This window comes from Taudactylus pleione, unplaced genomic scaffold (assembly GCF_031769625.1).
Source record: "Taudactylus pleione unplaced genomic scaffold, aTauple2 ptg000161l, whole genome shotgun sequence".
Classification (NCBI taxonomy): Eukaryota; Metazoa; Chordata; class Amphibia; order Anura; family Myobatrachidae; genus Taudactylus; species Taudactylus pleione.
In genome coordinates, this window is record NW_028284563.1 from 2,875,794 (window position 1) to 2,889,989 (window position 14,196).

At 46.4% G+C, this 14,196-nt stretch overlaps 1 protein-coding gene across 1 annotated transcript in view; it reads left to right on the top strand.

Moving 5' to 3' along the window:
- The window catches only part of GABRA6 (gamma-aminobutyric acid type A receptor subunit alpha6), a 55,729-nt gene that overhangs the window by 25,088 nt on the left and 16,445 nt on the right, over window positions 1–14,196 (top strand). The window contains exon 7 of the mRNA XM_088475063.1: window positions 13,659–13,811. Within this exon, the coding sequence (XP_088331189.1) occupies window positions 13,659–13,811 (153 nt within the window). The remainder of the gene's footprint in view (window positions 1–13,658; window positions 13,812–14,196) is intronic.

Consider the following 14,196-nt stretch of genomic DNA (forward strand, 5'->3'; position numbering starts at 1 on the left):
AAATGAAGAAGGAGCCGTTGACGTGTCACGTTCCGCTTCAGCTGACAGTGTGTTCACCAGCAGGTCTTTGCACCTCTGCAGGCTTGTGTCGGCCGGAAAGAGAGACACCACATAGGCTTTAAACCTAGGATCAAGCACGGTGGCCAAAATGTAGTGGTCTGATTTCAACAGATTGACCACCCTGGAATCCTGGCAAAGAGAATGAAGGGCTTCATCCACAAGTCCCACATGCCGAGCGGAATCGCTCCGTCTTAGCTCCTCCTTCACTTTCTCCAGCTGCTTCTGCAAAAGCCTGATGAGGGGAATGACCTGACTCAAGCTGGCTGTGTCTGAACTGACTTCACGTGTGGCAAGTTCGAAGGGCTGGAGAACCTTGCACAACACGGAAATCATTCTCCACTGCGCTTGAGTCAGGTGCATACCCCCTCCTTTGCCTATGTCATAGGTGGATGTATAGGCTTGTATGGCCTTTTGCTGCTCCTCCATCCTCTGAAGCATATAGAGGGTTGAGTTCCACCGCGTCACAACCTCTTGCTTCAGGTGATGGCGGGGCAGGTTCAAGAGTGTTTGCTGGCGCTCCAGTCTTCGGCACGCAGTCGCTGAATGGCGAAAGTGGCCAGAAATTTTTCGGGCCACCCAAAGCGTCTCCTGCACGCCCCTGTCGCTTTTCAGAAAATTCTGCACCACCAAGTTTATTGTGTGAGCAAAACATGGGACGTGCTGGAATTTGCCCAGATGTAATGCCCGCACAATATTGGTGGCGTTGTCAGATATCACAAATCCCCAGGAGAGTCTAAGTGGGGTAAGCCACTGGGCGATGATTTCCCTCAGTTTCTCTAAGAGGTTGTCGGCGGTGTGCCTCTTACTGAAACCGGTGATACACAGCGTAGCCTGCCTTGTAACGAGCTGGCGTTTCTGAGATGCTGCTACTGGTGACGCTGCTGCTGTTGCTGCGTAATGTGATACATCTACCCAGTGGGCTGTCACAGTCATATAGTCCTTAGTCTGCCCTGTTCCACTTGTCCACATGTCCGTGGTTAAGTGGACATTGTGTACAACGGCATTTTTCAGGACACTGAGGACACTTTTTCTGACGTTTCTGTACAGTCTCGGTATCGCCTGCCTAGTGAAGTGGAATCTAGACGGGATTTGGAACCGGGGACACACTACCTCCATCAATTGTCTAAATCCCACTGCACTAATGGCGGATACCGGACGCACGTCTAACACCAACATAGCAGTCAAGGCCTCAGTTATACGTTTTGCTTCAGGATGACTGCTGTCGTACTTCATCCTCCTCGCTAAGGACTGTTGGAGGGTCAATTGTTTAGTAAAAGTAGTGGTGTTCCTACTTCCTCTCTGGGATGATGAACGACTCCCAGCAGCAGCAACAGCAGCAGCGGCAGCAGTAGGCGTAGCAATGCAGGATCCTCCAGAGGAATCCCGGATAGGAGAGTCAGTCATGCCAGTGACATGGCCTGCAGGACTACTTCCGATCCTGACTAAGGAGGAAATTGACGAGGAGGGAGTTGACGGTGTGGTTTGCAGGCGCTTGGATACAACAGGACAACGGGATTTAGGTGTCCCTGGACTGCTTACGGTCTTAGCCAAAGTTTCTGAACTTGACAGTAACTTTTTATGAATGCGCTGCAGGTGCCGTATAAGGGAGGATGTTCCTAGGTGGTTGACGTCCCTACCCCTACCTATTTCACCTTTACATATGGTACATATGGCAAGACAGTTGTTGTCCGGATTTGGATAGAAATATTGCCAGACCAAAGAGGTGGAATGTTTGGTCTTCTGCCCAGGCATGACCGTGATGGGCTTTTTCATCCCACGGACAACAACTGTCTCCCCCGGAGCCTGATTTAAACAAACCACATCACCATCAGAATCCTCCTCGCCAACTTCCTCCTCAGCGCCAGCTACACCAGTATCCTCATCCTGTTGTACTTCAACAGTGACATCTTCAATTTGCATATCAGCAAGTGGACTGTGGGTGCTCCTTTCAGCACTTGCAGGGGGCGTGCAAATGGTGGAAAGAGCCACCTCTTCCCGTCCAGTGCTGGGAAGGTCAGGCATCGCAACCACCACCACACTTGGACTCTCCTTGGGGATTTGTGATATCTTCTTAGAAAGCACAGTTCTTCGCTGTGCTTTTGCCAGCTTAACTCTTTTGATTTTTTTAGTGGGAGGAGGGCTTCCATCGTCATGTGAAGCTGAACCACTAGTCATGAACATACTAGGGATCGACCTTAGCCGTTCCTTGCCACTCCGTGTCGTAAATGGCATATTGGCAAGTTTACGTTTCTCTTCAGCTGATTTAAATGTCTTTTTCAAGGTCATTTTCCTGAACTTTGCCATTTGGGATTGTATGTGCCCTCTACTATGACATTGGGCATCGGCCTTGGCAGACGACGTTGATGGCATGTTATCGTCTATGTCATGACTAGTGGCAGCAGCTTCAGCACTAGGAGGAAGTGGTTCTTGATCTTTCTCTATTTTATTTTTATCGGAGAAAGTTTGGTCCTCCATTTATGTTATATCGATTTGATATATACGTGCGGCTAAACACAGAAAATAATTTTTTTTTTGGTTTGGACTGGAGTGTACTTTCGGGGGTTACAGCACCCTTAACGGTCAAGCCAGCCGGCCCTTTACTTATGACACAGGCGCACGCTTGGCACTACTTTGTTGATGCACGTGCGGCTACTGCGCACACAATTCACAAACACAGAAAATAATTTTTTTTTGGTTTGGACTGGAGTGTACTTTCGGGGGTTACAGCACCCTTTAACGGTCAAGCCATCCGGCCCTTTACTTATGACACAGGTGCACGCTTGGCACTACTTTGTTGATGCACGTGCGGCTACTGCGCACACAATTCACAAACACAGAAAATAATTTTTTTTTGGTTTGGACTGGAGTGTACTTTCGGGGGTTACAGCACCCTTTAACGGTCAAGCCAGCCGGCCCTTTACTTATGACACAGGCGCACGCTTGGCACTACTTTGTTGATGCACGTGCGGCTACTGCGCACACAATTCACAAACACAGAAAATAATATTTTTTTTGGTTTGGACTGGAGTGTACTTTGGGGGTTACAGCACCCTTTAACGGTCAAGCCAGCCGGCCCTTTACTTATGACACAGGCACACGCTTGGCACTACTTTGTTGATGCACGTGCGGCTACTGCGCACACAATTCACAAACACAGAAAATATATTATTTTTTTAGCACTTGGGGGGAGCGCCCCTGATGGACAGAGCACCCCCTGGACAACACTACAGCTCTCCTTTAGGACTGGGACACTGCACAGGACTTTGGAGTGGACACAGCCCCTATGGAGAACTGACTGCACAACACAGTCCAGCCAGCCCCTATGGACTTTGAAGTAGTGGACACAGCCCCTATTAACAACAGCAGCACAGCACAACACAGCCAGCCCCTATGGACTTTGAAGTAGTGGACAACAGCAGCACTACACTACACTACACTACACAGCCCTAACTCCCACCCTCCCTCTTCACTGTCCACAGCCGAGTGAGAAAATGGCGCCGACGCGGGTACCTTATATAGGATCCAAAACCCGCGAGACTCGGAAGGCGGGATGATGACGTTTTGCCTCAATTTCAGATCCGAGTCAGGCGGGAAAAGTCGAGCCTGACTCGGATCGGACTCGGATCGGGGGGGCTCGGGGGGGTTCGGATTTTAGAAATCCGAACCCGCTCACCCCTAATATAAATAAGTGTAAATATTAATAATAATTTCACTCACATGTTTTATCTGCAAGCTTAGTGCCCTATGTACAAATTTATTCCACCTACAGTGTATAATCTTGAGGTGAGTTATGACAAAAAAGTTTTACTTTCAAATTATAGTAAACTTAAAAGAGTAACCGTGCTTATTATTGTATACAGCAGCTCATTAATGATTCTAAAATGAATTATAAAAGGTATGAGCACTATTTCTAGAGTGGCAGTTTTATAAAACACAGAAATGTATAGGCTCTTTTTTGATATATTTTGCTGGATGTGGTGGTTGGCTTACATAGCCTAATTATCCCGATGATATTCAGAAAATTACCATTCTTTTATACAACTTGCCCTATCTCTCCCTACCCTACACTTCCGGAAGGTATTAGTTTCGTTCTCCGGACAGGTCATCTTCTGCTGCTGCCATACAAGCCTGTTTTGTGTAGCACTAAGGACCTCATTCAGAGTCGATCGAAGCGGCTGCACGGTCGTATAGAAAAAGGGTCCGGATATGCAAATGATGCACACGCATGTTGCGTCCCTAAGGTCGGATCGTTAGCTGGCCGACCAAGGGGTGGATGCGGTCGGATTGCTAAAAATACGCCCACTTCTCGTACACATAACACGTCATCTCCGGCTACATAAGGATTAATCGCGAGCATCGTATGCCATCGGAACTGGTCGTAGAGCTAAAGGTTGACCTGACCCTCTCTTAAGCTCTACGATCATGTCAGTGTAAAACCTCCCCTGTCACGTGTGCCATGACACTACTTTGTTAATTATGCACTCCCTTAAAACACCGTTTGCATAATGAGGCACGCCTGCGTTCGGATCTCCACACCCCCGTTTTCAAGCACCTTCCCCTGTTACCACCCACAAACGCCACAATCTGTCACTCAAACTACCGACCTGGCGGTGTTCAAGGAGAGAGAAATTTCTGATTGTATCAGCTAGTTTGCGCACGTGCATTGCGAACTGTACGCATGCGCAGATCAGCGAACATCGGCTGCGTACGACTGTGCGGCCGCTTCGACCGACTCTGAATGAAGTCCTAAGTCCGGGTCATAAGTAAGTTGTTTTTAAGAGAAGAACTTTAGAGTGCGAGCCAGGAGCATCTGTCCGCAGCGGGCCACAGTTGATGATGTCACTGGCGGACAACGTTGCACATGTTCCCTGCCCCCACCTCTAATCTTCGACGCATTTCATGCACTGTCAGCACTTTCTCAAGGATGATTATATACGAGTAATACTGCTTCTTAAATAGTAGAATAACTCTATTGAATCATTTATAAAAACGGAAGTTAAAAAACGGAAATAGGAAAAACGCTTCTTTTTACTCAAATCTGATGATTTCGCTTCATGAAAAATAGGTAATTAGTAATGTGAATCATCACTTATATTGTACAGAGTTGTTAATTTGTTAAATTATGTGATAAAATCATCACATCACAATAAACGTTTTTCACTAACCTATTTCATTTGATGGTTTAATGACATTTGTGGATATTAATGAATTAATTTACAGTATATAGTGTATTTGATTTTGAATGAATGACAAAACTGTAGTTTGACTATTTCAGTGCCTGGATGACAGTATAGGTCCCATCACCTCTAGTTCCATGGTACTATCACCATTAATATTAACTAAAAATGTGCATTCTCTAATATCCTTTTCATAACAATTTAATTGGCTTTAGCCGTTTCATCCTTTTTCTTTTCTTACAACTGTTATTCACGCATTTTCACAGCTTATCGCCAACAGGACCGCCAAGAGCCTTGTTGGGCCCGGGTAAAACAGGGCGTGGCATAATCGCGGGAGGCATGACCATGCCCCCTTAGGTTAAAAAACTAAACAAAATTGCTGTGCTACGAAGCGGCTCTGGCGATGGGGGTGCAGTGAACCCTCTCAGCCTGGCACATAACTAGTGGGGGGATCAGCTTGATCACTCCAGCCACAGGCATAGGAGACTACTTCTTAGCAGCGGAAAGCAGTCTCCCAGTGCAGCCCAGCACACAGCAGCATTTGCTGGGCTGCTGTGATGTAAGAGCGGGTGGGAGCAGTGCCAGTCCCGGGCCCCCTGCGGGCCCCTACAGCAAGCCCGGGCCCGGGTAATTAGTACACGCTCCCCCCCCCCCCCTCGGCACCCCTGATTGCTAACTCCACATTGCCCCCGGCTAAAATGTACTTCTGCTCGCATGACTACTCTCTACTACTGCTCTTTGTCCTCCACCCTTCCTGCCTTTTCTACCCTACCCCTCAGTGCAAACTCCTCTTCTCCATCCTGTTCTATCATGCTCTTTTCCCTCCTGCCCTATTCCACCTCTCTTCCTTCTTCTCTCTTTCCAAATGGACCACTATGTCTAATGTGCTACCTGCCTCTAATGTCTGTTACCGCCTCCTTCTAGATTTCAAGTTCTCATGGTCAGTGTCATCTATCCCCCTTGTTCCATATTTCTCCACTCTCCATCCTCTTTGTCTGTCCTGTCACGTCTTACACTGAACTCTTCTGTTTTCTGTGTGATTTGGCTGAAAGTGCATCCATTCATTTTATTTTGTATAACTGTACTGCCCATGTCAGTTGTGCCTGCCTTGTATTTAGTCTCCTGTTTGCCATGCAATTTGGTTAATATTGCATTTATTCATTTTTAGTCTGCTTAACTGTCAATTTCATGTGTGCCATTATGCAGATCTTGGACCTGATTCAGACCCACTCGCAAGCGATGAGCGCTCACAAGCGGGTCGATGGTGGCCCAGTGCGCATGCGTACGACGGAGCCGGCTCTGTCGGGTGCATGCGCGAGACCCGGATAGCGACAGCCAAGCCGTCACTCAGGGTCTCGTACCAAAGGGGGCGGCTGTCGATGTAGAGTGACGGCACGTCCCCTTTGGTGTGTGGGCCTGGGGCATGGCTGCCCAGATGGAGGCGCTCCCATGGGAATGCCTACCGTCTGCGGCCGGCCCCACTGACATCACAAGTGATGTCAGTGGGATTGCTTTCGGCTCTGTTTGAGCCGAAAGCTCTCTTGGGTTTGCGGCACCGAGACCCTACCACAAGGGTCTTGTCGCAAGCCCGATGGTCGCAATGGTCTTGACCATCGCGACCATCCTCCTGGCCACTCGCTATAGCTGTGGGTGGTCACTCACAGCTATACGAGTGGCCAGGAGGCCGCTCTAACATAACAGAGGGCCGGCCCTGATTCAGAGTGAGCGCTCTGTCAGAGCATCCAGCTCTGAATCAGGCCCCTTGTCATTATGAGATTTGGACATTAATTGCATTCATGCAGTCTTTATTGTGTTGAAACTGTTTCCCTTTATGTCATAGTTGTGTTGTTCTATACAGCACTGTGAAATATGTGTCCCTTTACAAAAAAGCTTAGATGTCGTTGTTGAGGATGAACTCTTCTGCACTGACTTGCTTCTCATTCCATACACAAACTAGTAACACTTATGCATGTGTGATCTGCACTTTAAAGTGCATTTTTGTGCCCCACGTTGTTTGACTAAAAGCATTTCCTAAATGTATCCTAAGTTCTTTTTTTCTGACACTGTACCTCTTCCTACAGTAATCCCACTGCTTTCATTTAATGCTTCTAACCAAATCATCTGAAACTAAAACTCCTCCTTCTCCTTCCTCTGCCAGTATTGACTGTACTAAAAGCATACAGTTGTGTCCTCATGCACTTATCCTTTTTGCGCCATATAGTGCAAGATACCTGGTGCGACTTACAGAGGACTGGGAATCGGGGTGACTAGGTGGGGAGGCAGTAGCAGACGAGGAGGAAGTCAGTATGACTTCCTCATCTGGTAATTCCGGGTGTTGACGAGACCTGACCAGAGGCACGGAGTCTAACTCATTGGTGGTGTTCACCAGTGACCCCTCCGATTGGGATATGGGTTTTGGTGCACCCAATGAGCAGGTCATGGCCCCCTGATCAGGGACCCAGGAATTAGCAACTGACAGAGAAATAAGAAAGACAACTGAGTGGCTGGAGATTATCAGTGGAGAATATCGGTAATCACCGATGTTAGTTAGACTAAAGTATATCTGTAGTGACCGATGTAGAAGATCACTGGAGAGTATCGGTAGTGACCGATGTTGAATATCACTGAAGAATATCGGTAGGGACTAATGTTGAATATCACTGAAGAATATCGGTAGTGACTGATGTTAAATATCACTGGAGAATATTGCTAGGGACCGATGCTGAATAACACTGGAGTATATTGGAAGTGACCGATGCTGAATATCACTGGAGAATATCAGTAGTGACTGATGTTAAATATCACTGGAGAATATCAGAGAGTGTGGTGAAGTGCCCTGAGGATATAACAGCGTGGAGCCTGGAACGGTGATCTGAAGCTAGCAGCTACTGGAGAAGAGAAGTTGTTCAGGCAACTTCCTGTTTCCTGAGTCCTGCTTTATACCCTTAGGTAGCTGTCCATTGGAGAAGAGAGTCAGCTGAGAGGTGACAAGGCTACCTTTGGTGGAGGGTCCAGTCAGGTGAGACAGACAATGTGGCTGCGCCCATCACCACTGCTGCAGCAACTATATGGAGGATTGTGTGGAAGTCAACAGGGCCCCGGGGATAATACTCAGTGTGTTACCTGCCAATGCACCTGGCGTCAGATCATGCAGCTAGTAAGGGGAAGCCGGCACCGTGGTGAGTAATGGCCGATCCCAGGCTGAATACTGACAAACGCTCTGCCATAGGTAGCGATTGAAGTGCTTCAGTACATTTTCCAAAATATTGAGTCTTATTAAGCATAATGGTGCGTGACATGAGATACTCATACAGGACCACTGTTTTTTGCCTTTTTACCCAGATCATGTACTTTTTCCTGAATTTTGCATTTTAATTCGCTAATAGTGTACAAAGGGCCTGATTCAGAGCCGCTCGCTATTTGTGAGCGAATGCTCTGAATCAGGACGGGGAATATTTTACATTTTTTTTCCTGTCCACTTGCTAAGCTGTGGGTGTGCACTGGGCCACCATCGACCCGCTTGCGAGTGCAATGCACTTGTGAGCAGGTCTGAATCAGGCCCAAAGTCGCTAATAGTGTACTGTACTTAGGGTTAGTAGTTTTGTAAGAACTGGTATATATTGTAGTCCAAACAGGACTATTTGGCACAATTTGAGTATAGCTATATGTGGACACATCTGTGGTACTAGTATTTACAGACTCTTGTACTCTGTATATATCTAAATATTTATACGAACAGAGCAAGTTCTCTTATTTATAGTTTGGTTATTACAAAAGTAAGACCTCGGGGCATATCCAATTGGCCACGAGGTTTGGCCCACAAAAAATTACACAGAACTCGGGACTAACTCTCAATTACCAATGGTATGCGCGCTTCTGATACCTGTGGTATCCAATGAAAAAAAATTGGTTGCAGGGTTTTTTGCGGGCAAAATCCTGTGGGAGGTGAATTTTTCTTTCCACCCAGCCTGCAGCCTGCGGACGCTTACTGAGGCTTTGTGCAGGCAATGGGGGGGAGGTAGTGTAGTGTGTGCGGACAACGGGAGCAGGGTTAGGAATAGTGTAGTGTAGAGGGTGCAGGGTTAGAGGTAGTGTGTGCGGGGAGCAGGGTTATCGGTAGTGTAGTGTAGTGTGTGCAGGGAGCAGGGTAGTGTAGTGTATGCAGGCAGAGGGTGCATGGTTAGAGGTAGTGTGTGTGGGGAGCTGCGTATATTGTGTGCGGACAACGGGAGCAGGGTTAGGAATAGTGTAGTGTAGAGGGTGCAGAGTTAGAGGTAGTGTGTGCGGGGAGCAGGGTTAGGGGTAGTGTAGTGTGTGCGGACAGTGTAAGCAGGGTTAGGGGTAGCGTAGTGTAGAGGGTGCAGGGTTAGAGGTAGTGTGTGTGGGGAGCTGGGTTATTGGTAGTGTAGTGTGTGCAGGGAGCAGGAGCAGAGTTAGGGGTAGTGTAGTGTGTGCGGGCACCTTGAGTAAGGCTGGGGGTAGTGGGGTGCAGGGTTAGGGGTACTGGGTGAAGAGTTAGAGGTTGTACAACTCCTGTGTCCTGCCAGTCCAGGAAAGCTGTCTGTGACACTGGAGAAGAGATGGAGGAGGAGGACAGTGCTGCAGAAGGTCAGTAATTAAGGACTAATTAAGCTAATTGAAAACTTCCAATTACTTAACATTAGAGGACTGTCCAAAGGGATCCAGAGCAGGTTCAGACAATTTTTCCTTAAAATATGGATTTTAGGACCTGCTCTGGAGTGGCTCAAAAAAAATGTGAGTGCTCAAAAATAAATCAAAACCCCGCACTCTGGCCCTGATTCAGCAAGGAATGCAATTCGTTATACACATGTAATTGGCCAATTGATTTGCACTGCGCATGTGTAGGCATCGCAGTGCGCGTGGGCGAACCAGACGCTGCGATTGGGACAGCGATCGCACAGGATGTGCAGACCCATGGCAGAGTGATTGACAGGAAGTGCCATTTGTGGGTGGTGATGGGGGGTGGTCGGCCGACGCAGGTGTGCCAGTGTGTTTCAATGCCGTTGCAGGGTTGTGCAGAAATTAGCCACTTGGATACCAGATGCCACCTGAGGCCTCATAGCGTGCGCTGAAGTAAGCAATTCCTGAGTAAGGTCTGGGCTTCATTAACTGTCCGATGTAACTCAGGGGGTCATTCAGACCCGCTCGGGAGGGAAGGTCGCTCGCAAGCGGGTCGATGTTGGGCGAATGCGCATGCGCACGATGGAGGGAGCTCCGTCATGCGCATGTGCGAGACCCGGCGAGCTCGGGGTCTCGCACCAAAGGGGGGGTGCTGTCGATGGTGAGTGACAGCACGCCCCCTTTGGTAGGCGTGCCAGGGGCGTGGTTGCCATGGGAACGCCTACCGTCTGAGTCCGGCCCCACTGACATCAGTAATGATGTCAGTGGGAGTGATTTTGGCTTTGATAGAGCCAAAATCACTCCTGGGCTTGCGGAAGCGAGACCCTACCGCAGACCATCGCGACCATCATCATGGACGCTCGCATAAGCTGTGGGTGGTAACCCACAGCTATGCGAGCGTCCAAAAGGCCGCTCCACATTTAAATAGGACGGCCCTGATTCAGAGCGAGCGCTCTGGTCAGAGCGTTCAGCTCTGAATCAGGCCCTCAATGTTACAGATTGTTTCTCTATGTTGCCCAAGTATACGGATGTGAGTGAGGGAAAGTGGGCGTCCTTATGTCAGGATGCGATCGCAAACATTTAAATGTCACTGCTGATATTAACAACTGCGTTGCATACGTATAAGCAGAATAGCCATCCATTGTGAATCAGGCCCTCTATTGGATAAATATCTCACACCTGTGGAAAAAAAACCCTGCAGCTGTAACATTTTTGTTAAACTCAGACCTAGGGGCAGGGGAGTCGAGAGAGGGGGGGAAGTACAAATTACCCGGTCCCGGGCTTCCTGAGGGGCCTGGCGGGGTCGGGTCCGATGACACCCCCTCACCCTCACAGCAGTCCAGCACACAGCGTGTGCTGAGCTGCAGTGGGAGACTGCTCGTGGCTGGTTAGCAGCAGCCACAGCAGTCTCCTATGCCTGTGGGGGGGAGCGATCACACTGATCGCGCCCCCCTGGCTTTACGCCGAGCTCTGGGGGCTCAGGGCGCCCCCCTCACCAGCGCGCAGTGGGTGAAAAAACAGCATTTATCGTGGATTATTTTTTGGGACACAGGTCCCGAAAAATATCCATGATAAGTGCTGGCATTGGGCGGCACTTCAGGGCTAATTGGATAGCCCCACCGCGATCAATTAGCAGTGCTACTTAGCACTGCTAATTGAATACCCCCCCTAATTGAATAAGTACCCTAATGTATTATAGCTCAACCTAATTGGCTTCAAGCTCTTTTGCCTTTTTTGAGCCAACTGGGTCAATATTTTTTGTAAGCAATTGTGAGCAAAAGATTTGCTATGTATTTTATCTGTGACTTTCTGATTATACCAAAATATGTCTATCAATTGTTTTTTGTGTTAGTAGATCTGAAGGAAACAAAAACAACTGATCACAATAGCATTGGTCATATGATTATATAGAAATTTAACATAGGATAAAATGTCTATAATCACCTAGCAGTTGATGTTCTCTCATACTGTAGGTATAATAAACCATAACTATAATTTATCATGAACTTCAACTAAAAGAAAATACACAGACACTTGATTGGTATGAAGTACACAGCTTTTGTTGATTGTAATTATTTTAAAGCATGGTTGGCTGAGAAAGCATACTGTAGCAGCAACTTAGCTCCAACCCAAACAAAATGCAAACCAATGGAGGTTACTGAATTGTCACCAAAGCAACCTGAGCTGTATATTCCTACTTCTCCTTACCTTGTCATAATGCTGGACTCTTCCGTAAGCCACAGGCAAAACTCATATCCTTTGAAAAGGGGTGCTTCACAATTACACCTTGCCTCACATGTGGTCACTAAAGACCAATCATTTCCTCCTAGCTTGTTCTCCGCTATGGAAGGACAGGTCAGTAAAAAAAATGTTCTAGTAACAACAAAATAGTAACCAGGGGGGTTGAAATCTAAACTGAAAAAGGCAGAGCAATCCTAGACAGTCTAATGGATATCATCCCATGAAAACCCCACTCTATAGGATCCCATCCCTGTATACAGTCTATCACTTACTCAGTGATATTCGACAGTAATTCCCTTAGTAAGTAGCTTGTCATAGCTTACCTACAAACCTGGGAGTTTATATGCTCTTGGGCTTTTACAGCCATCAGAAAATAAATTCACAGGAAATGAGTTACTTCTTACAAGGAAATGTTGTAATATGAAGAAAGCCACGTGCTGCACTGTATGTGTTTCCACAATGGCCAGGAAGGCATTGAAAGACAATGTCAAAATATTCTTTCAAGGTTGTCAAGCTGTTAATTTTTTGTTTGCGGTGGGCAACATCACCAGTGAAGTTTAGCCCTCATGTTTTTGTGAGTTTTTGCGTTTGACTATGTGAGTATAAGCTATCCTGCAATGGTAGAATTTAATAGTGCCCTAAGAGCTTTTATAAGATCAGTTGGAAGTTACTTCTACATACGCTGACTATACATTTTCCTCTGCACCATCTTTGTTATCTATAGCTGAAACTATTAGTTTAACCTGCCCTTATTTTTTTTTTATTATTTCATGTTTCCCACTTTGATAAAAAAAAAATCTCCATTTTAATTTTGGATCTTACAGTTATTTCTAGCAATGTCTTCCATTATGACTTGGAGTTTCTGCAATTGATGTACTAATGAAAATTATGTCAGACCTGCCAGATTTTTTGGTCTATGTACTAAGTCTTGGAAATAGGGATGTGCGGGCTTGGATTAGTTCGGTTTTTCCAGCCAAGTTTGGATTTTTCCCACCAAAAATTGGATCTCAGAAAGAGGCAAAACTTAATTTATCATGGACAAATATCATCTTTCATGGACTTTTTTCTAGGATTGGTGATGTTTGTCCATGAAAGATGACGTTTTGTCTCTTTCTGAGATCCGATTTTTGGCGGGAAAAATCCAAATTTGGCGGGAAAATCCAAACTAATCCGAGCCCGCACATCCCTACTTGGAAATAGATGAAGTGGAATCTGCCCCTTGTATGTACGTGTTCACACAGCAAACTTTCTAAATTACAAGTAACATCAGAAGAGATAGGGGGGTAGTTGTACTAAGCCTTTGAGAGAAATAAAGTGGACAGATATAAAGTACCAACCAATCAGCTCCTAACTGTCACTGTACAGGCTGTGTTTGAAAAATTACAGAAGCTGATTATTTTTTTTACTTTATCTCCATAACTTTATCTCTCTCCAAGGCCTTTGTTTGTATAAGATAACCTTATAATAACAAATCTGTATTCTCATCATCTTCAGAGAGATTATGACAATGATTTATCCTTCTATGCTTCCTACCAACAGGTGAATATGTGGTAATGACGGTGCATTTCCACCTGCAAAGGAAAATGGGCTATTTTGTGATACAGACGTATATCCCATGCATAATGACGGTCATTCTTTCTCAGGTTTCTTTTTGGATCAACAAGGAATCTGTTCCAGCCAGGACAGTTTTTGGTATGGCCTGCACCACGTGTTTGGCACATAACTTCCACTACTTCATTCATTTATCATCCCATTGTTTATTTGTTGTAGGTGAATATTCACAGCAAGTTGTCTTGTTCTACCTGCGAAGGAAAATAGGCTATTACATCATCCATACATACATCCCATGCAGCATGACTGTTGTGTTGTCCCAAGTTGTGTTCTGGATCAACAAAGAGTCAGTTCCAGCAAGAACTGTTGCTGGTATGGATTATCATATCTATGTACCTAGAGTGTTCATTTGGATGCCCAGTCTTTAATCTATGTATTGTATGTCACCATACTTTCCTTACCTGTTGTCATTTATTGGGTCTAGTATGTACAAATATGGCCATACAGTCATTGGACCAAATGTAAT